Raw genomic sequence first — 24,318 nt, 5'->3', positions numbered from 1 at the left:
ACTTTATTTTTGGTTCAACTTTCTCAACATCTACAGCTGTGTACAGTTGGCACTCGATAAATACGTGTTGAATAAAATGTTGGCTGCCGTCTACACTAGTCTGGGACTGTGTGAATCAACGCCAGTTACATTGAGACGACATTCTTGTTCTCTGAAAAGGGCTCCGAACGGCCCGACTGTGACGTCCTTCAGCTTTCAAAATGGGAAAGCCAAGGTTCCCACAATTCTCAGAACGCGAATTTCTCGCCACAACTCAAAATGGCGAAGGAGGGTGGTGCCTGTCACATGGTGGGCGTCACAGCAGCGTTTTTTTTTCCTACCCGCCGCCCGCCTCGTCCGGTAGTCTACCGGTCCCCTCCTCTGCCCACCAGGCCTTCTCGGGGAATCAACTGGGATTGGCTGGCTAGCAGTCTGGGACTGGGCCTGTGAAGCGGGGACGCGGCACCATCACTTCCTGTTGTGGGCAGTCGTTTCCTGTCACTGCTAGGTAACAATGGGGAAGATAATGGCTGCTTGAGCTACGTCTCCGAACAGGCTCTGGGCTAGAGGCGGGTCTCTCTCAGGGGTTCGGAGGCGGGCTAGAGAGCAGCGGCGGCGGCTGCGCGGCGGAGCCCGGGCGACGGCTGCGAAGCCCAGCGAGTCCGCTCCTGCCCATAACACCGAGTAAGTGACGGCACGGGCACGGTGAGGAATGGGATGTCGGGCTGGGTCAGGCAGCGGCTCCCAAAATGGCCTGAGCGGCTGGCCGCGGCCGAGACACCCCGCACGGCCTCCCGACCCGGCTTCGGGGCCGCGGGGGGCTCCGTGGCGTAGTCGCCGCTGCCATTTTAGCTGGGTGGTGTGTGGCGGCCGGCTCGTGGAAGAAGGGGGGAGGTGGGGAGGACTTCCTCTCCGAGGCCCTGGAGGCGAGCCTGGACTTTGGGCCTCGGGCGTGAGAATCTAAGCGGCTCCAGTTCTCCTTACTCGGAGTTTCCCCCGCGTCGCCCCGTTGCGGATCGGGTTAGGGTTTGGGGAAGTGGGGTGGAGGTGCTCTAAGTCAAATGTTAGGAACTCTTGGGCCTTTAGATTTTCCCAGGATTCTCAAAGCCCCGTTTTGAATCCTTCTGGAGGGCATTACCAATTAGTTACCCTCTGGGGCTACGATGACAGTCCTCCCTGAGGATCGGGGACAAATGTGGTTTGCTTCCTGGCTCCTTTAGCCCTGGTGTATCCTTGGCTACATATTACTAGAAGGATTCCCCCCTCCCCCCCCAAAAAAAAACGGAGGGAAAAGACGTTGCGCGTTGTTTTCCCTGGATGAGTGTGGGAATTGAGCCAAATTATTTTCAAGTTAATATCCGTGTGATTCGCCAACAGTCATACCCCTCCCCCACTCAAAAACCCCCTCAGGGTCTCGGCTTCTGCGGGCGGTACCTGCCACGTACGCCATAGCTTAGTAACTAGTATTAACCGGTTGGGCTTCTGCTTCCTGAATACTCAGTCTCTTTTCCCCTTATGCTGATTAATTTCAAGATGGAGGAGACAGCCACGTTCTTTCCCTGGACAGTTTCACCGTACTTATTCCACAGGTTATTCTAGGAGTCTGAGGCCTAGCATACTAGTTATTAAGGTCGTTTTTTTTTCTTCTCAGGGGCAAAGAGATTTATATCAGATTCTCATGCACCACTGGCAGGCCCCACAATGTTTTGGCTACAAATCAGTTGCTTACATTTCTTGAATCATAATTAACCACAGTGCATTTAGATGATTGAAGACAGAAAAAATAATAAATGTGGCGCTAATCATTTCTTTGATTCTTCATAATTACAAAGTTACTCATCTTCCTATGGATCAGTCATATGGAGAGGGGGAAGGCACAATTACAGGTCGGCCTTTTCCTCAAATCAGTTTCTGAAATACAGGTTAAGTATCTAGACAGACCAACCCAAACACCCTTTAAAGTATTTTTGGGCAGTTTTTTCCTGAGAAAGAACACAAACATTCTTTAGCCTAAGATTTTCTGACTGATGGTTTTTATTACTTTTGTTTCTGCCTTAGGTTACTGTAGTGTACCAAATAAGTCCTTGAAAGTGACTCTTAGAATCTGAAAATAATTACTAATCTAATAAGGAAAGGCCTGCTTTAAACAAGCTAATATTAAAAGGTAGATTACCTCTTGGCTTTTAAAGGAAATCTTTTATCTAACTCCTGGTTCCCAAAATATCCTAATACTAACATTGAATTAATTTAGGTTATGATGCATGGAACCAAAATGCATGTGATATATGTTTTTTAAGAATTTGTTTTATTTCAAAGAAAATGTAGATTTTATAACAGGAAGAATAATGAATTCTTTTTCTTCTAGAGCAGAGTGGAGAAAACTAAAATTCAATTTGTTGGATTTCAGTACTATGTCATAACAGACAGGTAATTATTTTTTGTTTCTTCTCCTGATGGTGTATATGTAGAGTGTATTTACAAATATTTGCTGTTGTCTTTTACAGTCCCTGTGTTTGAATGGGTTCTTGATGATGAGGGTGGGTGCTTTTACTGTGAATGAAAAGGGTACCTGAGAGTCACCTATGCTTTAGCAGTGAAATGTATTTTTAAAGTAATCTAAAATTAGACAAACTTCTATAGCACTGAAAGAGAAAATTAGGATGCTTTAAGATATTGTTGGAAAGACCTGGGTATAAGAAATTGCTTTTAAATGTTAAGGGAATAACTAAATGAAATCTCAATTGAATGTGAGTTATTTTGTCTGCCATTTTATTTTTCCCCTTCAAGATTCAAGAAGCCATATTGGTATGTATTGCTCTAATTAATTCTGTTATTGTTAGCAACATTGAAAGATAACCACATAAATTACTTGCTTGCACTAGCCAGGACACTTGAAACGTAAGTGGACCATTTTAAATGTTCCTAGAAAATCTGTGTAAACTTGGGTTGTCCAAAGCAAACTCTGCTGGCCAGTTAACTAGGCTACATTTATAATTAACTTCTCTTGAAGAGTATTCCTAGGCTCTGGTTTGGTGTGTATTATTTTGTACCCCTCACAATCAGATCTTTATGGGATGTTAACTGTTTTAAGGAAGAAGCAGACTACTCTGAGAGAAGTTGAGTGATTTGTGAAATATTAGTATGTGGTGGAGCCCTCATTATCTCATGCCTGTCTGACACTTAAAGTCACCAAACTTACCCAGTTACATCAGAAAGCTAGTGGAAATTAAAGGCCATAATCTGTAAGTTATCCTGCATCAGACAGTGTCATTAACTTGTAAAAATAGTTTGCCTCAGTGGAACAGTGAGAGTTATCCAGCAACTGCATTATTTAGGTGTTTTGTTATAGTTTCTGTTTCAATTATTATTGTTCTTGGTGTAAATTGATAAATTTACTTTAAAAAATCAGAGTGTCATCGTGGCCCACATCTGGAATACTGGCACTTTGGGTGGGGTCAGACATAGGAGGATCACCACAATTTGAGATCCGGAATGTGAGTTCCTAGGCCAGCCAGTTTTACATAGTGAGACTTTGTCTCAAAAAAAGATTACAACAAGGACTCTTAAATAGCTCACTAAAATCTTTAGAAATGTTAGATTCTGTCTTTTATTTGGTAACATTGTAGTAAGGTTTTCAGGAGGAGCAAGTCAAGTAGAGCATTTCCATTTACAGAATTGTGGTATGTGTACTTTTCCCATAATCGTATAGGACTGGGGAATAGTACCTCACTGACTAGCACCCTGTTCCTGTGGTTTACCATAGAGTGGCTAATAGTCAAAACCAGACCAATGAGGTGCTGCGTTTGGGTTTGTGCCCAGGATGAGAGCAGATTTCTAAGTCTTCATGTCCCACTTTATGTAGTACTTTGAAGTTTTGATAACCATTGCTAAGATAGTATAGTTCCATGTCTGTGTTTTCCTTGTCTGATTTTTTTCTTCATTATTTTTTCTCTGCTTTGAATAGGGACATTTCCTAGATGATGTAAAGCTGTTCACTTTTCCCCCTCTAATTAACTGGGTTTTTTAAAGATAATTCCTCAATGATGTGTGTACGTTTTTGAACATTGGATTTTCCACCTGAAATATGTAGTTGTCTTTTTTGTTTTAGATTTTTCTCATATTGCAGTACTTTAACTTGAGATTTTGATTTCATTAATTATAGCAGCACTGTCATGTGTGAGACAAATGTTTGTAGTAGATACCAGGAGGGGGGGAGGGAGAGAGAGGGAGGGAGGGGAGGGAGAGGGGAAGGAGAGGAGAGAGGGGGTGGGTGGAGTGAATGAGTGAGTGTTTTGGTAGGTTAAAGGTAATAACTGCACCTCGAGTTTGGGTGGGGAGAGATGCTTGTATGTAATGATGACCTAAGTACAGGTATAAAAGATTCTTTGTGTATGTATGGGTCAGACCAGGGTTCAAGGCTACCCTCAGTGAATTCTGTGTAGGAACACTGGTTCAGGGAGGATTTAGTTGTCAGCATGTTTAATCTTAAAATTGTTTTCCTTAACTAAAATTAAGTGATTGATAGAGGTGATAATGCCAAACTTTGGTTGTGTTTTATTTTTGATTTTTTTTTTTGAGGCAAGGTCTCTTCTATAGACCAAGTTGTCCTGGAACCAAGTATATATCAACCTCGCAGAAATCCTCCTATCTCATCCTCCAGGTATTTTAGGGAAAATATTTTTTATTTTGTTTGTTTTTTGATAAGAGGGGTTTCTTGTATAGCCCAAGCCAGCCTTGAACTCATGATCCTCCTACCTCAGTCTTCCAACTGCTGGGATTACAGGAGTGTTTCACAGGCCCAGCTTGATGGGAAGTCTTACGTCCTGAAATGGTATTATAGTTACTGATTACTATCAACACTACTAATAATCAGAGATTTTTGTATTAATTGCCCTTTCAAATAAGCAGAAATGTGGGGTATTTTTAAGTTCTTCAGAATAATAAAAAGCAATTTTTTTAAATTTTATTTTCCAGTTTAAATTTAGATAAGAAACAAGGTTGCTTCACAAGTCAGTTCCAGGTCCCTCTCCCATTCCCTCCCTTCCTCCCGTGCCCTCCCCCCCCAATAAAAAGCAATTTGAAATTGCGTTTATTCTGATTTAATGAGATAGAACAGTAATAAAAGAACATGGAATGGGTGATTGAAGATTAAATTCACTGTCTGAATTACTTGAATGGGATGAAATGCCATCATAGTAGTTTCCCACTAACTTGACCCTATAAATTGGTAGCATTTAATTTACTATGTAGTTCTTAATACACTTTCAATTCAATTGTTTTAGAGACTTGTAGTCGGAATTGTGAACTGCAAGTCAGTGTTCTTCCTGCCAAGAGATTAGACATGAGGGTCATTCCTGAATCAGTTTTGGATTTTTCAGCTGCCCTTTACAAGAGGTAAAGATAGGAGATTATAAGCAAAGCTAAGTGTCTATTCAGGTCTCGGTGTACTACTGGAACCATTTCACCAAATAATGTGGTTGGTAAGCAGTATCTTACATAAGTGAATGCAGTAAAACAACCCTGTCCTGTTGTTTTTAATTAGCCTATTTTATTTGTATGCGTATTTTACATGTATGTATTTATATGTATCATATTGCTCATTTAGGCCAGGGGAGGATGTCGGATTCCCTGGAACCAAAGTTACTGATGGTAGTGAACCACCATGTAGTGCTAGGAAATCAGGTCTTTTGTAAGAGTAACAAGTACTCACACCATGCAGCCATCCCTAGTCCCTCTGTCCTTGTCGAGTTCTGCCTCTTGAGTACTGAAATTAAAAGTATGTTTCCCTATGCCTAGTGCCCTGGTTTTTTGTTTGGTTTGAGGATGCTTCATATTTTTAAAAGTGAAAGATGACTGAAATGCACAGCTAAACTTCCATCTATTTATCTATTATAAATTTGATAAATTTTAAACATTCTACAAAGAAAAATTCTTAGCACTTTTGGTATCTACTTGATGATGTTTTTATCCTGATGGCAGATCTAGTAGGCCATTTGATTTAACCTTTTGGTGGAACTGGGGTTTGAACCTAGAGTCTTATGCATAACAGGCAAGTTCTGTACTATTGAGTTGTTGGCCTAACCCTGTTTTTACATTTTATTTTGTAATTTGAGATCACGTCTCACGAAGTTGCCTACCTAGGCTACCCTGGAACTAACTGTTGCACAGGTAGGCCTTGAACTTGTGATCCTCTTGCCTTAGATTTCCCATTAGCTAGGATTCCAGACCTTTGCCACAGGCCTATCTCACATTGTAAACTTTTTTGGTTTGGTTTGGTTTTTTGAGACCCGGGTTTCTCTTTATAAAAGAGCCCTGGCTGTCCTGGAACTTGATTTGTAGACCAGAATGCCTTGAACTCACAGAGATACTCCTGCCTCTGCCTCCAGTTGCCTCCAATTGCTGGAATTAAAGGTGTGTACCACCATCACCCAACTGGTTTAACCTACTTTGAGATAAAGTTTCACTATGTTTGCCTGGCTGTCCTCAAACTCAGAGATCTGCCTGCCCTAAGTGCTGGGATTAAGGTGTTCCTCTTCATACGTGGCTATGGTTGAACAAACAGGTGGCTTTTCCTTTCGGTGTTAGTATTATTGAACTAATACTTTATTGGCAAAAATAAAGTGGAGAAAAATAAATAAGATGCAAGCTGAGTTGTATGGCTCGGTGGTAGAGTTTGCCTAATATGCACAATCCATTTCCAGCACTGTTGAAGAAAATGACAGAGCCAGTGTGGTGACACAGGGCTAGGTTACATAGTGGCTCATGTCCCTCCAATAGCAGACCAGAAAAGAGAAAAATCTGCCGGTTTGTGCCAGTACAAGATGTTTTGTGGGCTAGGGATATAACTCAGTGGAAGAGTGATTATCAATCAAAAGCTGTTTGGTTAGTGGACTTCGTGATGTGGGCCTTGTAATCCCAGCTACTTGGGAGGCTGAGGCAGGAAGTTAATAGTGAAAATGTCTCAAAGAGTGCTAAGGATGTAGCTCAATGTATTAGTGTGCTTGTCTTGCATGTGTAAAGCCCCAGGTTCAATCCTCAGCACCACAAAAAAGTTTTCTCCTGTTTGAAGGTATTTATACAAGGACTGGCATAAAGAGCCCATGGGATTCAGTTACCATGCCTATTGCTTTTAAGGGATGTACGTTAAAGCACACAATCTGGGATATACTGGGAGGGGTAGTCATTTAGTGGAAAAATCCATTGACTTGGCATCAGTAGTCCTGCATTTAATTGCTGACCATTTATTGTCCACAGGGCTTTGACAGATCACTCTTTCCTTCCATCTTAGGATTCTTACCTGTGAACTTGAGGCAGGATTCCTGCTTTATGGGATTGTTGTCAGGATTAGGTATAGAATGGTTAAAAAGATTTTTATTGTTTTATAACCAGGGCAGAGAGCTAAGTGCTTTAAGAAGAATTGGATTTTTCTCTACAGTAGGCTTTTATTGGTATTCTTTTTGGGTGAGGTGTGTTGAGACAGGGTTTCTCTGAGTTGTCCTGGCTGTTCTGAACTTGCTGGGTAGATCAGGCTGGCCTCCAACTTAGAGATCCACCGGCCTCTGCCTCCGGAGTCCTGGGTTTAAAGGTGTGTGAGTCTTATTGGTAATCTTCTGAGGAAATAATTGTTTCAAAATGTCTGAAGCTAACCATTGCGAGTATATGATCTGTGCCATGAGTATCAAACCATGAGAATGAGGTGATGGGTTAAAGATCCTCTGTGGGGATGTGGAAGGAGTCTAGGGTGTGTGGGTCTTCTTTTCCCTCCACTCACCTCAGGAAATCTGGGCTTCACATATACTAGGCAAGCACTCTGCACCTGAGCAACATGCCCCTAGCTCTTTTTCTGTTACTAGTTCAACTGGAAATGACCACGGTTCATCATATATGTCAGAAGAGCCATTTAACATTTTTACTGATATTTTCATACTAAAGTGCAGAAAAGACTGCATTTGGTTATTTGGATCAGCTTCCCTAACATCTTTGACACACCTTTACTTTAAAATGTTCTTTCTTCACTCACAAACAATAGCAATGTGCTATCTATCGGCTAGAACGTTGCATTTATTACCTTTCTTCATTTTATGTCACACTAGTGCAAGGCTCTTTAAAATGAGACCAGGCTCATTGAGTGTTTCTCAGTAAGATTGCTTTACCAGGCATTAAGATCACTGCTTGCATTCAGAATTTCCTTGTCTTTCAAAATGTAAGCAGTTACTCAGACTCAGGGACCTACCTCCACTTCCCATGTGACTGCCCCTGCAGGATGACTGTGCCTTCCCAGTGCTGAATCTTTTCACTTACTCCACTCTTAGCCAGTGCAGAATGAAAGCAGAAAGGATGGCGAGTTGAGGCAGAAGTAGGGAAGGAATCTAATTAGATTTTATTATTCTCCCTGTCCCCAAAATAATTACAAGGAACAGATTTTTCTTTGATGGAAGCCACTACTTTAGCAAACACTGTGTTCTGTTTAGTGAGGCCTTCCTAGTTTGCTTGGAGTTTTGGAGTAAAAGTATGTTGCAGAAACATGTAGAGAGATTTCTCAGATAAGTATTGACGAGTGTAAGGGAAATGTACAGCAGCATGACATTATGGAAGTAAAAGGAATTTGGAACTGGTCTTTGTGTTCTATTTTGAGGCAGGGTCTCATTATCTCTATAGGCCTTGCCAAGAAAAGTAGAATTTTGTGTCATGGAAACATAGAGTTCAATATAACAAGGGGAAGACATAACCTGTACTTAATGACATTTTAGTTCAGAGTCTTTTGAATTCCATCTGTTCTAACTTCTGTTCAATATCTACACTGTATAACTACAGATTCAGGTAGCTTGCTTGCTTTAAGGTGCTGATTGCATCTCTATTTGGGGGCAGTTTTGTTGTACTGTTGTATTACAAGGAAGAATTACTGGCTTTCCTGTTTTTGTCAACTCTTGGCTCTAGTTTGACACTATGATTGTATTTTCTTGTGTTATGCCTTTCTATTTGAAGGGATCTTTCTGTTCTCTCCTTCCTCTCTCTAAAAAAATAGGGTCTCAAAGTGTATCCCTGGCTACTCTGAATCTCACTATACGTAGACCAGACTGGCCTTGAATTCAGAGATCCATCTGCTTCTGTCACTGCTTCCCTGGTGCTGGGATTCCATGCTCTGCCTTTCTCTGTATTTTGCTGTGCTTTATTTAGACTTAGTACTTTTTTGTCTTTTCAAGACAGGGTTTCTCTGTGTAGCTTTGGAGCCTGTCCTGAAACTCGATTTGCAGACCAGGTGACCTCATACTCACAGAGACCCGCCTGTTTCTGCCTCCCGAGTGCTGGGATTAAAAGGCACGTGCCACCAACTTATCAGATGTTTTTGCTTTCTTTGGAAGATTTATATTTTGAAAACCTATTGAGCCAGCAGGTTTTTTGGGAGTTGTTTGCTGATCCTTCACAAGTAGATTTTGTCCTAACTTGTTTTAGTGGTCAGAACATTGACTGCTTTAAGAATGTTAAACGTTAGTGGTAGTTTTCTTTAGGAAATTATTTATGGCTTGAGGGTTTTGTTTTCTTTTCCTTTATGCATTTCTCTTTTAAAAAGGAGCCACTGCTACCTTTGCCTATACCAACTCTTGTTACTTGTAGGGAAAAATGGTGGCTTGTGTTGCTCTTGCATTTTACCCATATGACTTCCATGACTGTTCACTCTCTGATTTCTAGTCCTCCCATAGTGTCAAAGTTATTAAAACACTTGTCAGAAATTTCCATAGAAACTAAAGAATCTTAGTAATGAGATTAGGGAACTGAAAATGCTATGGCCTTTCTACTTCCTTGCCATGCTCATCTTATTGATTTAAACAGTAATGGGGTAGTTTTAATAACCTGGGCATAGTGGTACACACCTTTAATCCCAGTACTTGGGAGGCAGAGGCAGGCAGATCTCTGAGTTCCAGGCCAGCCTGACCTACAAAGTGAGCTCCAGGACAGCCAAAGATGTTATACAGAGAAACCCTGTCTCAAAAAAACAAACGAAAATAATAATCTAAGGGAGATGGAATGAGGATCTAGGTGTTGGCTATGTCTAGACTATTTAGCTGCAAGTAAGTAAGTGGGCAAAATTTGACAAGAATGGGCCCCTATATGCAGGAATAGGGTTTGTTTTTTGTTGTTGAGACAGAACTCTGTATCTTGAGCTGGCTTTGCAATGTTCTGGGTCTTCCAGGTATGGGAGTTACAAGTGTGAGCTACTATACTGACTGAGCAGGCTTTTGTTGTTTCCTTTTGGATTGATTTATAAAGATTCTGGTACATTCTACATATGTGGGATGGGGTAAATTATAGTACTTTCTACCACAAATTTAAATTTTCATATTGTCCTTGTTGGTTTGGGTTACTGTAATAGAATGCCCTAAGCTACATATCCTATAAACAGCAGAAGGCAGAGTTCAGGAGGCAGGATTAAGTCAGAAACAAGGCCTGGACAGCTTAGTGGTTGGCGGGGGTTAACTTTATGGCTCTTACTGTATTCTCATTGATGAAAATGTCAGGGTATCTCTCTAAGGGTTTCTTAGAAGGTCTTCCTAATACTGTACCCTTGAGGGTTAGGGTTTCAGCAGGTGAAAGAGAGAAGCCAAAATTCCAGAAAGGTCACCCCCTCCTTTTTTGTTTTGTTGTTTTGTTTGGGGGTTTGTTCATAATTTTGAGATGAAGTCTTACTATGTTTCCCAGGCTAGCCAGGAATTCAAAATCCTTTGTTTTCAGAGCCAGACATGGTCACACACACACACACACACACACACACACACACACACACACACACACACTCCCTCCCTTCTTCCCTCCCTCCCTTCTTCACTCCCTCCCTCTCTCTCTACCTGTTTGCACAGTACTTGGATCATGGAGTCAGAAGGATCCAGAGTTTGAAGCCAGCCTGTGCTACATGAAACCCTGTGTAAAAAATATCCAAAGCATCCTTTGGCCTCAATCTCCTGAGTGTCTGATTTGAAAGCTTGTACCATCATGATTGACCTAATAAATTTCAATGGGTAATAATAATAGTTGAGTACATTATCACCTAATACAAGTTAACAAATGAGAAGAATGGCATTCTTTTTTGGGAGCAATATTTTCCTTTTCTGAAATTTAAAGTTAGTGTACCTTATTGAACATTTGCAAATGTTTGTCCATGTGGGTAACTTGAAATGAGATTTTTACATGTCTTCATTTGTATGTTGTTTGTGGATTTGAGGACAGGGGCTGTGCATGTTTCATCTTTGAAAATGCCTACACGCTTGTTTTTTTTTTTGTTTTTGTTTTTCGAGACAGGTTTCTCTGTATTGTTTTGGAGGCTGTCCTGGAGCTCGCTCTGTAGACCAGGCTGGCCTTGAACTCACAGAGATCCACCTGCCTCTGCCTCCCGAGTGCTGGGATTGAAGGCGTGCACCACCACCGCCCGGCCAGGCTTGGTTTTAATGGTGCATATTCATCTCTTAGAGATTCAGTTCCTAAGTACCTTTTAGTATCTTATTTCTTAGGGTTGCTATTTCCCTTTAAAGCTAGGTAGAAGCTCCTCATCTACACTCTGTATGAATTTTATTTTGAGATTTTAATGTGTAGGAGGTTTTTTTTGCCTGTATGTATGTGTGCACTGAGTGATTGCTTAGTGTCTGTGAAGGCCCAGAAAAGTGTCAGCTCCTCTAGAAATGTAGCTACAGATGGTTGCGAGCTGTCATGTTGGTGCTCACAACCAAATCTGGTTCCTCTGCTCCAGCAGCCAGAGCTTTTAATCACTGAGCCATTGCTCCACCCTAGTGCATGAAGTTTAAACAGAGGAAATTCACTTTGCACTTTTGGAACTGTAGTTGGAGATCAGAGATAATCTCTGCTTAGCATCGAGGGAATGGCGCTCTTGTGTCTTTGATAGCTTGTGATACCCTACTGCTGCAGTGACTTTTAAGTTCTGTGTATAAGCATTGACTGTCTTATTATTCATTTAGAGACATTATCTGCTAGTTACCAGCCAAACTTAATTCCTCCGGCCATTTGCATTTGGTATTATTTGAGGTTGTTCTCATTAAGAAAAAAAAGATCTTTGACCCAAGTCCTACAAATCGTACCAGTGTTAAGCCATCAAAATGCTGCATGGAAATGCTAAGCCTATGAAGCAGGATTTTCATGAGTTTAAGGCTAACATAGGCTGCAAAGTAAGACCCTATCTTCAAAACAAAACAAAGTAGTAGATTTCTGACAGAATCCTAGCACTCAGAAGGCAGAGGCAGACAGATCTCTTGAGTTTGAAGCCACGTAGATCTCCAAAGTGAGTTCTAGGCCAGTCAAGGCTATATAGCAAAACTGTGTCTCAAAAAGGAAGATTATTGACAAAAAAATCCATACAACTCAAGATGATTAAGTTCACAAGAATGAGGTTTACATTGACATTATTGGTTCAGTAACATGATGGATTCTAATACTTTCTTCAAAGTACTTGTTGAAGAAAATAAAATGGGTAACCAGAAGCTTTAGAAACATTTGCATTTTCATAAAACATAAATAGTCCCACCAGGTTTTTCCCTACTCCACACATATTTTTATTTCATTTATAAATCATCTTGGCAGACCTGCATTAAGTTGTGCTAAATTAAGTATTTACTCAACTTCTTTTTTTTTTGTTGTTTTGTTTTGGAGGCTGTCCAGGAACTCTCTCTGTAGACCAGGCTGGCCTTGAACTCACAGTTACTCAACTTCCTTTAAAACACCTCGTCTTAACATTCAGAAAGTTAGGCCAGGAAGATTGATGCTTCAAGGCCAGCCTGGGCTATATTCTCACCTGTTGTTTCATGTGAACGATTCATGGGACTAGTTGTACAGTTAGTTTATACTTGAATAATCAACACTTGCCTAGGGAAAGAAACACTTGAACACTCGTTGGTTGTATTTATTGACTCATCACTACCCACTCCATTACTTGTATGGTCTGTGTATCCTCACAGCCTGTCCAGTACCCTCAGCATTTTGTAGAACTATATTAACCAAAAGTCTAATACTAACAAGTTCATGTTCTTTGTACACATTTCTGCCCTTAAACAAAATTTCATTTCCATTGATAAAATGACTTTCTTTGCTCAGGAAAAAGAAACAAGTCATTTGGAAATTTGGTTAAATTCTCATTTTTCTTTTATTATTGAAAATTTTTCATACAATGTAGTGACCATGGTTTCTCCTCCTCCATCCCCATTCACCCAACTCCACCCTTATGGTGATATCTTGCTTGTACAAACCCCCAGGTCTCTATGGTTAGCTAGTGACAAGCTCTATTCTCTGCTCTTCAGACAGGTTTTATTTGTACAAACAAGATACCACCACACACCCCTCCTTAGAAAACAAATGAGCAGACAAAAAACCGTGTCTCCCAGTTCCTTACTTGACACCTAACCTCTAGTTATGGATTGTAACACGTCTATTGGAGGCTTAAAAGATAAGATCCACGTGATAGAAAAAAACCACAATATTTTTCTTTGAATCTGAATGAATTTTTCTATCTCGATCCATTGACCTATAAATTCTATAATTTCATTTTTAACAACTGAATAGTATTCCAGTGTGTAAATTTTTATGAAGAAGTGATTTAGGTGAAATCCTTTAGCTTGAGTTTTTTTCTAATTTGCAGAGCATAGGTTTCCTGTATTGGGAGAATTTTGACAAGTATTTTAATCTAATTTTTGTACTGCTTTAGCGTATTCATAGTGTCTGCCTGCGTGCAACCTTGGTCATCCAATCAGGCGAGAATTAGTTATCCTCTGCTGTGCCTTTATGTGTGATGTTCAAAGTACACTTTTCAGTTGCCACAGTGACTGTCCTTGTGCATTTTTAAAAAAGTCATAGGATCATGCACATGCCATACTTGAAATACTGCTGCCAAGTTCCAGGTGCATTGCAATGGCACAAGTGCAGAAAGTGCAGAGCAGTGAGGGAGCCATGTACAGTCCATCACAGTGCTCGGTTCTGCCAGTGGAACACACGCGTGCATGGCTGGGCTCCAGTAAGACTATGAATACCGAAGTGGGTATTTAACAGTCTTCATACATCACAGGGGGTTTTTTGTTCTTTTGTTTGGTTTTTTGATTTTTTGAGACAGGGTTTCTCTGTTTTGGAGGCTGTCCTAGAACTCGCTCTGTAGACCAAGATGGTCTCCAACTCACGGAGATCCACCTGCCTCTGCCTCCCGAGTGCTGGGATTAAAGGCGTGTGCCACCAACGCCCAGCCACAGACAATTTTTAAAGTGTGCAAGTAGCCATGCTTTGTAGCACGCCTCTGTAAGCCCAGCAGCACTCAGGCGGGAGAACCATGTTTGAGTTAACTGAACCGCACAGAGATTTCCTTGACTGAAATAACTGTAAGACCCAAGAGCTGGTGGAGTGCATGCATGCAGGGCCCTGGGTTCTGTTGCTAGCATTTCAATGTAAAAACCATTTTTATATTACAAGGAAAATAAAAATAGGCCCCATTTCTAAATGTAGCCCAAGCATATAGCTTGCTAACTCCCTGACCTACTCTTCCTAGTGTAACAGTGCTTGTCTAAGGTTTTCCTGTTACATTTCATTTGTTCATTTTTTTAAAAATTCCTCTTTATACCTGCATTTAGATTTCCATGTAAATAACACTATGGAATACATAATGACATCTGTTTTCAAGTTGGTCTTTCTCTTTTTAGATAAATTTCCACTTGTTTATCAAGATGGACACCTCAGATTCTAACGATAAAGGAAATGATCAATCTGCAGCACAGCGCAGAAGTCAAATGGATCGATTGGACCGGGAAGAAGCTTTCTATCAATTCGTAAATAATCTGAGCGAAGAAGATTATAGACTTATGAGAGACAACAATTTGCTGGGCACCCCAGGTAAGCTACATCTAATGTAAATTGTTTTAAGAAGTGGCTTGTTTTACGGTGTTTTTTTATGAAAAATGACTAATACAAGAGATACTGAATGGCATTTACTGCCATATTTATTACCTGGTTCCATTCTTTCATAATTGGAACAATTGTGTCAGAGATGTTTGGAATTTTTTGAATTGTAATATACATTTTTCGTGGAATGGATTAAATAGAAGTGAGCTGAACAGGTTAGCTGGCTTGCCATGCATCCAGTTACAAAGTAACTAATACTAGTTTCTAGAACAGACATCTTATCTTGTCATTCTTTATTCTCTGAATTTGTCCCAGCTGTAACCCTGCAGAGTTAGCTGTGGGTAAATGGCAGCTAGAACGTTGTCCTTAGTTACTCCCTTTTACTCAGATCGGGCCTCATTTGTTCTAGTTAGCACTCAGTCTACATCTTCTTTCCCATTTCTATTTCTACCAACCTGTGGATGGTTTCATTGATTTTCAAAGGTAAGGTTTTTAGCAAGACTAGGTGGAGCATTTTGAGCAAATAATACCAGACACTAATTAGAATGTCTTAACTGCAGTTTTCGCCCTGCTGTTACTCTGTGTGGTTTCTGGCAAATCAGTCACTCAATTTAAAGTGCAGATCAAGAAGCCAGACATGTGGTGGCATGTGCCTGTAATCCCAGCTACACAGGAGGCTGAGGCAGGAGGTTGTTGAGTTTGAAGTCAGCCTGGGTGAAGCCTTCTTCAACAAGAATCATGAGGGTGGCAAAAGGGCTGACTGACTCACCGACTGTCATTTGTAAATTGGCAACCATTGTCCCACCTTCAGGTGAAAGTACTGAGGAGGAGTTGCTCAGAAGACTACAGCAAATTAAAGAGGGCCCGCCACCACAGAGCTCAGACGAAAACAGAGGTATGCTGGGCTTTGGGAGGTGGCTAGTGGATGATGGGAACTTTGTAATAGTAAATGTCAACCAAAAGATTATCCGCAAATGCCACAATTAATGTGATGATAAGTAACTTCATAAAAAAGAAAAGAAGTGGCATTTTCTTGCTATTTGAGAATGTCAGCATGCTGTTTTCGGCCTTACCTTTGGATTGTTTGTGTTAATTGGGCCACAGTAAGAAGTAGCCTATTTAAATGAGATTTTCCTCCCCTTGGCTTTCCACATCCATTGAAATTTCCTGCTATTTAGTCTTCATCAGCAAAAGGGAATGCTGTTTTGTCTGCCCCAGTGCCTTTCTACTGGGTGTGATTTTGTTTCCCTTGGGGAGTATTAGCAATGACTGGAGATGCCTTGCTTGACACAACTGATGAGGGTTTGCTATTAGTATCTAGCAGCAGAGTGAAGTTACACTGCCAACCGTCCTGATGTCCTACAATGCACGCCACTCTTCCCAGCATTAATTGGCTCATAGTGTCAGTGCTGCTGCTGAGCAAGCTGGTTATAGCCTCAGGGCTGGTTCTTCCCTCTCCACAGGAAATAGGGATTGACTATAACCTAGGAGCTATGGTGGTGCATTAGATTATGAACATACTGTTAGGTATGCTGTTTCTCTAGGTTCAGACCGTTCATTGTCTTCATTTTCATGATAGTTTAACATCTTGATATTGACATATATTCAAGTAATTTAAACCATTAACCTTGTGTATTTTTTGCTATGGCTGCAGAATATATTTTAAAGCAACTTCATATTATCTAAGACACTTAAGCTAGGCCCCTAGATGAAGTAATAAGTGACTGAAACTTTGGTAGAAATATAATTGGAGCTAAAATACCAACACAACCCCCCACAACTAGCAATCATGTAGTTTGATTTTGTTTAGACAGTGGACTGGAAGAAACAAGTTGCCTTCTCACAGTCTCACAGCTTCTTCTAGACCAGCGGTTCTCAACTTTCCTAATGCTGTGACCGTTTAATACACTTCATGTTGTGCTGACCCCAACCATAACATTATTTTCATTGCTACTTCATACCTGTAATTTTGCTCCTGTTAAGAATCATAATGTAAATATCTGCTATGCAAGATACCTGAAATAGCACTCATTCCTCCTGATGGGGCTGTGACCCACAGGTTGAGAACCACTGTTAATAGGCTCTTATGAAATGAAATGATTAAAACAACTTCCCCCAGGTCCCCTATGAAAACAAAATTCTGTTACCCTTAGCTTTCTCTTTTCAAACACCTGAACTTTTGCTTTTTCCTTAGAAATCAGTGTTGCATACAGTATAAGATCTGTAAAAGTAAAATTTGTTCAAAATTGGAAGATTCTTGAATGTTATTTATATGATTGTCCTAATTTTTGTAGTTCCTTTCTCTCCCTCTCCCCCTTCTTTGTTTTAAACAGGTGGAGACTCTTCAGATGACGTGTCCAATGGTGACTCTATAATAGATTGGCTTAACTCAGTCAGACAGACTGGCAATACAACAAGAAGTGGTCAGAGAGGAAATCAGTCCTGGAGGGCAGTGAGTCGGACTAATCCAAACAGTGGTGATTTCAGATTCAGTTTAGAGATAAATGTTAACCGTAATAATGGAAGCCAAACCCCAGAGAATGAGAATGAACCATCTGCTAGACGTCTTAGTATAGAAAACATGGAAAACAGCAGCCAAAGGCAAATGGAAAGCCCAGCATCTGAGACATCATCTGCCAGACCATCTAGGTCAGAACGCAATTCAGCTGAAACATTAACAGAAGTGCCATCCACCAGAGGTCAGAGGAGAGCAAGAAGCCGGAGCCCAGAACATCGGAGAACCCGAGCCAGAGCTGAAAGAAGTAGGTCACCTCTGCACCCAACAAGTGAAGTTCCACGAAGATCTCATCATAATAACTCATCTCAGACTTTGGAGAACCCTTTGGTAAATGAGATTGAGGGAAGTTCTAGAACCCGTCACCATGTGACCTTAAGACAGCAGATAACTGGACCTGAGCTGCTAGGTAGAGGTCTTTTTGCGGCTTCTGGGCCAAGAAGTGCCTCTCAGGGGACAAGTTCTTCAGACACAGTTAGCAATGGTGAATCTGCGGGGTCTGGTCAGAGACCGCCAACCATAGTCCTTGACCTTCAAGTAAGAAGAGTTCGTCCTGGAGAATACCGACAGAGAGATAGTATAGCTAGCAGAACTCGGTCCAGGTCTCAAGCACCAAACAACACAGTCACCTATGAGAGTGAACGTGGAGGCTTTAGGCGCACCTTTTCACGTTCTGAACGTGCAGGTGTGAGAACCTATGTCAGTACTATCAGGATTCCCATTCGTAGAATCTTAAATACTGGATTAAGTGAAACTACATCTGTTGCGATTCAAACCATGTTAAGGCAGATAATGACAGGTTTTGGTGAGCTAAGCTACTTTATGTACAGTGACAGTGACTCAGAGCCTAGTGCCTCAGTTTCCAGTCGAAATATAGAGAGAGTAGAGACACGGAGTGGAAGAGGGAACTCTGGTGGTAACAACTCTGGTTCCGGCGCTCACTCCAGCCCTAGCCCCAGTTCTAGCGGTGAAAGTTCAGAAAGTAGCTCAGAGATGTTCGAAGGCAGTAATGAAGGAGGCTCAACTGGCCCAGCAGGTGGCCGGAGAGATGGTCGACACAGGGCCCCAGTTGCATTTGATGAAAGTGGCTCTTTGCCATTCCTTAGTCTGGCTCAGTTTTTCCTCTTGAATGAGGATGACGACGACCAACCTAGAGGACTCACCAAAGAACAGATCGATAACTTGGCAATGAGAAGTTTTGGTGAAAACGATGCATTGAAAACATGCAGCGTTTGCATTACAGAATATACGGAAGGCAACAAACTCCGAAAACTACCTTGCTCCCATGAGTACCACGTCCACTGCATCGACCGCTGGTTATCGGAGAATTCCACCTGTCCCATTTGTCGCAGGGCAGTCTTATCTTCTGGGAACCGAGAAAGTGTTGCATAATGAGAACAGAACTCTCAGCTGTGTAGCTGGAATAGTGATGGGCAAACAGAAATCACTTGCTTTATGTTCACTTTTTTGAGTGGTGCTTAAATATAAAGTCATAACCTGAATTGAGTCATTGCTTTCTGAGGGAATCATGTCTTTTCTCTAATTTCTCTTTCAGGATGCAAAGAATATTTCAGAAGCAACGTTTTAGGACTTAAATGTTTGGTTTCAGCACCAGATAATTGCTAACCTGTTACTCATAATTTACCCATGTACACTTGTCATTTTTCCCTTTGTTATCTTAAGGTCTGCCCTAGCAGTGGCTTCTATCATGTTGACCTCTTTTGAAAGTTTCCCAGGCCATAAGAGAGGCATGAAGAATTCCCACTCAAGACTAAGTTCCATTATGCGTTTTGTAAGTGATGAACTGAAACTATACCATTCCCAGTTATTGACACAAATTCAGTCACATTCTGGATATTGTTTGTTCACCTTCCCGAGTAGGTGACGATGGACATACCAGTGTAAATAACACTAAACAGTTAGGATCTTCTAAGTGTATTAACTGTCCTAAGCCCATCACTGTGGCACACAATAGAGTGAACTTATAGTTTAATTGAGATATTTATCTTGTGGAAATATTAAAAAAAACCTATGCTTGTGTAAGTGAAAAAAATCACATTCATTTGTTTAAAAATGTAAAGCTATTTTGTAGAGGCTCAGTACTTTTCCAATGCACTGTTGTATTAATGCATTCAAAATTGTAAAGTACCATGCTTAGAAATGAGAACTGCTTTTTGTGAGCCAGCATAGTAAAACAAACACACCAAACAAAGTACGAAGCTGCTTTTGTAAGTGTGCAGATGTCAAGAGCAGAACATATCTCTATTTAATGTATTTGTGAACAGCTACTGTGACATGAAAAGGAAAGGACCATGCAGAGTCAAATGCATTAAAGACCAGTGGAGATCATGTGTTTTAACTTGGATTTAGGCAGGAAATGATAGATGAGGGTAAAGAAAACTGCTCTGAAGAATGGGACATTTTCATGATGACAGTAATATAGACATGAACTGGCTTCATATGGTGAAAGGCACAGCAGCTTGACCCAGTATTCTACTTGAATAGATGAAGATCAGCAAATTTGGCAGAGCTGTCTTTGGTTTAAGAAAAACAAAGCACTACCACCTAGCACGAGTTAAGTTGATGTTTTTGCAATCTGCTCCTCAAAAAAAATAGGAAAGAAAGGTGGGGAAAGAGATTTCTAAACCAATTTTAAAGGAAGGATTTTTGTTGGTACAGATGGGTGTGCTATTGGAAAAGTCTCGGATTTGCTTGTTTTCGAGATTTATCATTAAGGTACTAGTGCACACTTGTCTATTTCATTGCTGTACTAGCAGATCTAACATGCCACATTTAAAGACCTGTTCATAAATTAAGAGACTTTATCTTTTATTGAAAGTGAGGCATGTCGGGTTACTTGAAATTCAGATTCCAGTTGTGTTGCCCATATTTGAAGATGAGATTGCTGGCTCACATCTATGGACACGCACTTTATTGTTTTTTAGTGGTAAGACTAGATTGTGGTAACCCCAATACTCTTGCCTGGTTTTTCTTTTGAGGCAGATTGGGGTTAAGATTAGTCTGGCCATTTCTTTGAGGTAAAGCTACCAGGCCAGAAAAGAAGCTGGATTGAACACACATACATCCCTGGCCAAATGAACTAACTATTCAGGTTTAGTTCAGGACTCCAGAAAATGTTTTACCCACATCTGATTTAGAAATTACCTGCTTACCCTCACTGATATGACCTTAGCAGTAAAGATTATTTCAAAGTTCATTCTTTCATGTTTTACTCTGGCTTTCAATCCTACCTAAGTATCAAGGAAATTAAATTGTAAATATGGTAGTTGTTTACAAAGGATATGTACTGCTCTTGCAAGGAAATAATGTCCAAACAAAGCTTCACTTATTTTTTTTAATATAAGCAGATTTCACTGTTAATGGCGCTTATGTAATACATTTTTATCTTTTTAAAAGAATTGTCCATGTAAAAGTCAGGATTCCTTTATATTTGTGAACCTCCTTGTCACCTTTGTATGGTTTTCAGATCTGCAGCATAGTCCTGATTAACTAAAAACAAATCCATTTTCCTTTTGGTAAAATGTTCCGCTTTAGGGGTGTTCATTTTCTATAGCTCAAAAACAACTGCAGCACATTTTAAACATGAAGTTACTGACAACAGGTACCTCCCTGACCTCCCCAAATGTGTTACTCATTTGTGAAGTACTGAAGTCAGAGGTAACGCAAGCAGGATGCTGGTTATGAATGGAGTTGTTGAAACTCTTCAGAAACACTGGAACCCAATCTTCCATTTCCAGCCTTCAGTAGAACGCACATGTTTGATGTGCATGTAGACACTTTCAAATAGCACTCATATCTCTTGAGTTGTGGAGAATGAATACAAGTATTTTTAGTGGGATTTGCTTTTTTATTTTACAAAGTCCATGACTATTATATATTACCGGTGTTGCGGACGTTAAAGATATGGTTGTTTGTATAGGTGTCAGGTATACAATAAAAAACGTAAATATTTTCCCTCATTTGTGTCCAAACACCTACTCTTGAGGGAACATTTTCTTGCAAAAGACTTTACATTTCATTTTGTATCTTTGCACTTTTTCTTTATCACGGAAAGGTTCTGTCTTTAAGACCTACTTTGAACTTCATGCAGTAATAATGTTCGGAGATTACATTGTTCCAAGCATAGGGAAAAGTACTACAGCCTGATTCTCCTTGACTATTTCAAAGGTTTTTTTTAATCCGCTTACTAGTGTAAAGGTTTGCAGTGTTTTATTTTATTCCACGCAGCTTACATATTGAGATTTATTAGTGCTGAAAAGTTGAACAAGTTAAAAAATGGCAGGCTATTTGCCGTAACACTGAAGAGAGCTGTGGTGGGAATTTGGAACATTTTCTCTGAAAAGAACATGTTAGTTGCACCACTATGTTAATAGAGGCAGCATAGGAGAGAGGGAGGAGGCTCACATACTAGTGTTGAACAGGTAATTGTTCAATTGGAAAGGAAATGTTAGTGCCAGGAGATAGTCCATCTCTGGGGATATGATTGTCAGAATCCATCCAATGTAGGAAACTGGTTAAGTGTTACCTTAAGCAATGGGTTTTTGTCTCCTGGGAAAACTTCATTTCTGTGCCAAGTATCCTCTGCTTTTGTCAATGTCTTCTATTTATGAAGGGGTTGCATTTAGTATGTTTTGTTTTTAACCACCGGCTTCTATGACTTTCAGTCAGTTCTCCAAATACACATGTGATAAAAGAGGTCAGTGTTGCAAAATGACTGTTAGAGGCCATTTGGTTTGCTAGAATGCAGTGGCACCTTATGGTTGACATTTTTTTTAACAGATGGAGACTTTTAAAATTCTTTTGTGAAAGGAAATAATTTGTAATATGCCTTAGTTGATTTTTAAATGTTTTTTTTTTCCTGACCGGCTTCTGCGTTACGCGTCTTACCAAAAATATGCAGTACACGGAAGCCACACCTGCAGAGCACTTAGGGTCCTTGCTAATCTAAGACAGTTCTGATTGTTACTTTCCAAAGTGTTCTTTCTGTACCTTTGTCACGGTGGAGAAGGCAAGTGTGAAGGTGTCTGCTTTTCCCCGTTAGTACAGTTCAGTATGTTCAATGCTCAGTAACAGTGCTGGAATTGGTTCTTTTCAAAAATGATTTTAAATGTACATTGATGTATCATGCTTTGCCTGGGAAGTTAAAGTGCAAGATCTGAGGAAAGAGTATTCTAAGGCACAGTTTAAGCAAATAAGACAGCTGTGAACTTGATATCTGCCCTGTACGGTTTTTTAGCATTCTGAATTACTGTTTTTGAGATAGGGTCTTGTGCTGTGTACTCAGCTGTCTTGGAACTTACTCTGTGGACCAGGCTCAAATTTGTGGCAGTCCTTGCGCCTCTGCCTCCTGAGTGTTGGAATACAAGTACTTGTCACCAAACCTACCTAGCTCAGCACTCTGAAATTAAGGATTCCTTTGCCTTCACTGGAACATTTCTAAAATACCGTCCAACACTCCAGGAAGTGAATGGCCTCATGTAAGTCACCATAGTTTGCATCTAAAAGCCTACAGCTTAGAATAGAATTACTACCAGAAAATTTTTTCAAAGTATCCGTTTTATGATTGTTTTCATGTCCCTGTTGGTGTCTGGATTCGAATCTCTGAACTACAGTGAGATACTTGGGACTTTTTTGTTTTGGTTTTTTGAGAGGGTCTTGTTTTGTAGCCCAGGCTGGCCTGGAATTACTGATCCTCCTAATGGCTGGGATTACAGGTGTGTCTCACCCCACCCAGCAAGGATTTGTTTATTAAAGTCCCACAGCTGTTTTATAGTCACTTGGATTAGCAGCTGTCTAGAGATGCGCAGTGAAAGTGAACCCTATCATGCCACTGTGCCTTGTTTGGTTTCCCTCATTTCTCATCTTGAAGATTGTTTCCAGTTCCAATTTCTAGTGAAGCCAACTGCTCAGCCTTAGCTCTGCTCAGTGCCCTGTTACTAACATTTTTAACGGATTGGATTTTATTGGTTTAAACTGTCCAGCATTTGTATTTTACCTCTTGATAGCTCCATTTGTTCCTGGTGCTGCTGCTTTATAGTGTCCAGTGGAGTAGGTACGCAGTTGGCCTGGTTATGGACCTATGTCTGTCTTCTCCCAGGAAAAGCTACTTTGGTGTAGATGTTTACTTGGGTCCCTGTAAAGAACTGAGCAGCAATCCTGGAAAGCTCTGTGAAGCCCCTAAGATCTTGAAAGGATTTGGAAAGGGCAGCCCTTAAGTCTTTGGCTGTGAAGCACATGTGTGCATGCTGTGTAAAAACTAAAGTGATTGTCATAGCAGGGCTTCCTGACCTCCGGGGAACACTTGGAGAAAGCAACAGAGGAGCACAAAGGGAAGTGAATTTGCTTGGCTTGCTTTGTCTGGTTTCTCCTTTCCATTTACATTTGAACGAAACCCCCTTCTCCAGTATCTGATCCAGCAAACTCCTGGTTGGGAAGCCCTGTATTAAATTTTGAGAATGTACTCAACTTTTTTTTGTACAGTGCTTTACACCTGCTAAAATTTAACTTGTTTCATGCAGAACAAGACCTTGAAAGGTCACTCATTAAATCTGGTTTGACTATTAATAGCTATCTTTTAGGAAGAAGCTTTTTCCCTATGTACAATGTCATACTGCAGACTTAAAATATAGACTATCAATAAAATGCATGAAGTGATCACTTGTGCGTTTTCATCTTTGGGGTTTTAGAAGGGTGGATACTAATCAAGGTTCTGGTACCTTAAACTGGTCATGAAGGCAATTTTTAGGATCAAGGATTCCATTTCGACCTTGATTCTGATGGCCTCAGCTGCGCTGGGTATGGACAGGCAGGTACTGGGTTTGTTATTTGGCCAAGGTTTTTATCTCTGTGGTTGAATGGCTTAATCTCTGATATAAAAAGGTGGGAGTATATGGCAAGAATCTGGGAGATGAGTATCATCTGAA

The 24,318-nt window shown here is 40.6% G+C and overlaps 1 protein-coding gene across 10 annotated transcripts; it reads left to right on the top strand.

Annotated features, from left to right (window-relative positions):
- Positions 1 to 448: 448 nt before the first annotated feature.
- Positions 449 to 24,049, top strand: Rlim (ring finger protein, LIM domain interacting). Of its 10 annotated transcripts, none has more exons than XM_040744293.1 (7): positions 449 to 663; positions 2,350 to 2,406; positions 4,563 to 4,639; positions 5,262 to 5,373; positions 14,661 to 14,850; positions 15,671 to 15,754; positions 17,193 to 24,049. In XM_040744293.1, the coding sequence occupies exons 5-7, from the start codon at positions 14,685 to 14,687 to the stop codon at positions 18,764 to 18,766; spliced, it is 1,824 nt and encodes a 607-aa protein (XP_040600227.1). In that variant the 5' UTR covers positions 449 to 663; positions 2,350 to 2,406; positions 4,563 to 4,639; positions 5,262 to 5,373; positions 14,661 to 14,684; the 3' UTR covers positions 18,767 to 24,049. The 10 variants fall into 10 exon arrangements, with proteins under 10 accessions (XP_040600227.1, XP_040600226.1, XP_040600224.1 ...); XM_040744292.1 differs by having other exon boundaries at positions 4,558 to 4,639; XM_040744290.1 differs by having other exon boundaries at positions 2,345 to 2,406.
- The last annotated feature ends 269 nt before the right edge of the window (positions 24,050 to 24,318 follow it).

This window comes from Mesocricetus auratus, unplaced genomic scaffold (assembly GCF_017639785.1).
Source record: "Mesocricetus auratus isolate SY011 unplaced genomic scaffold, BCM_Maur_2.0 Super-Scaffold_100003, whole genome shotgun sequence".
Lineage (NCBI taxonomy): Eukaryota > Metazoa > Chordata > Mammalia > Rodentia > Cricetidae > Mesocricetus > Mesocricetus auratus.
This window is presented reverse-complemented; position numbering and strand designations above follow the sequence as displayed.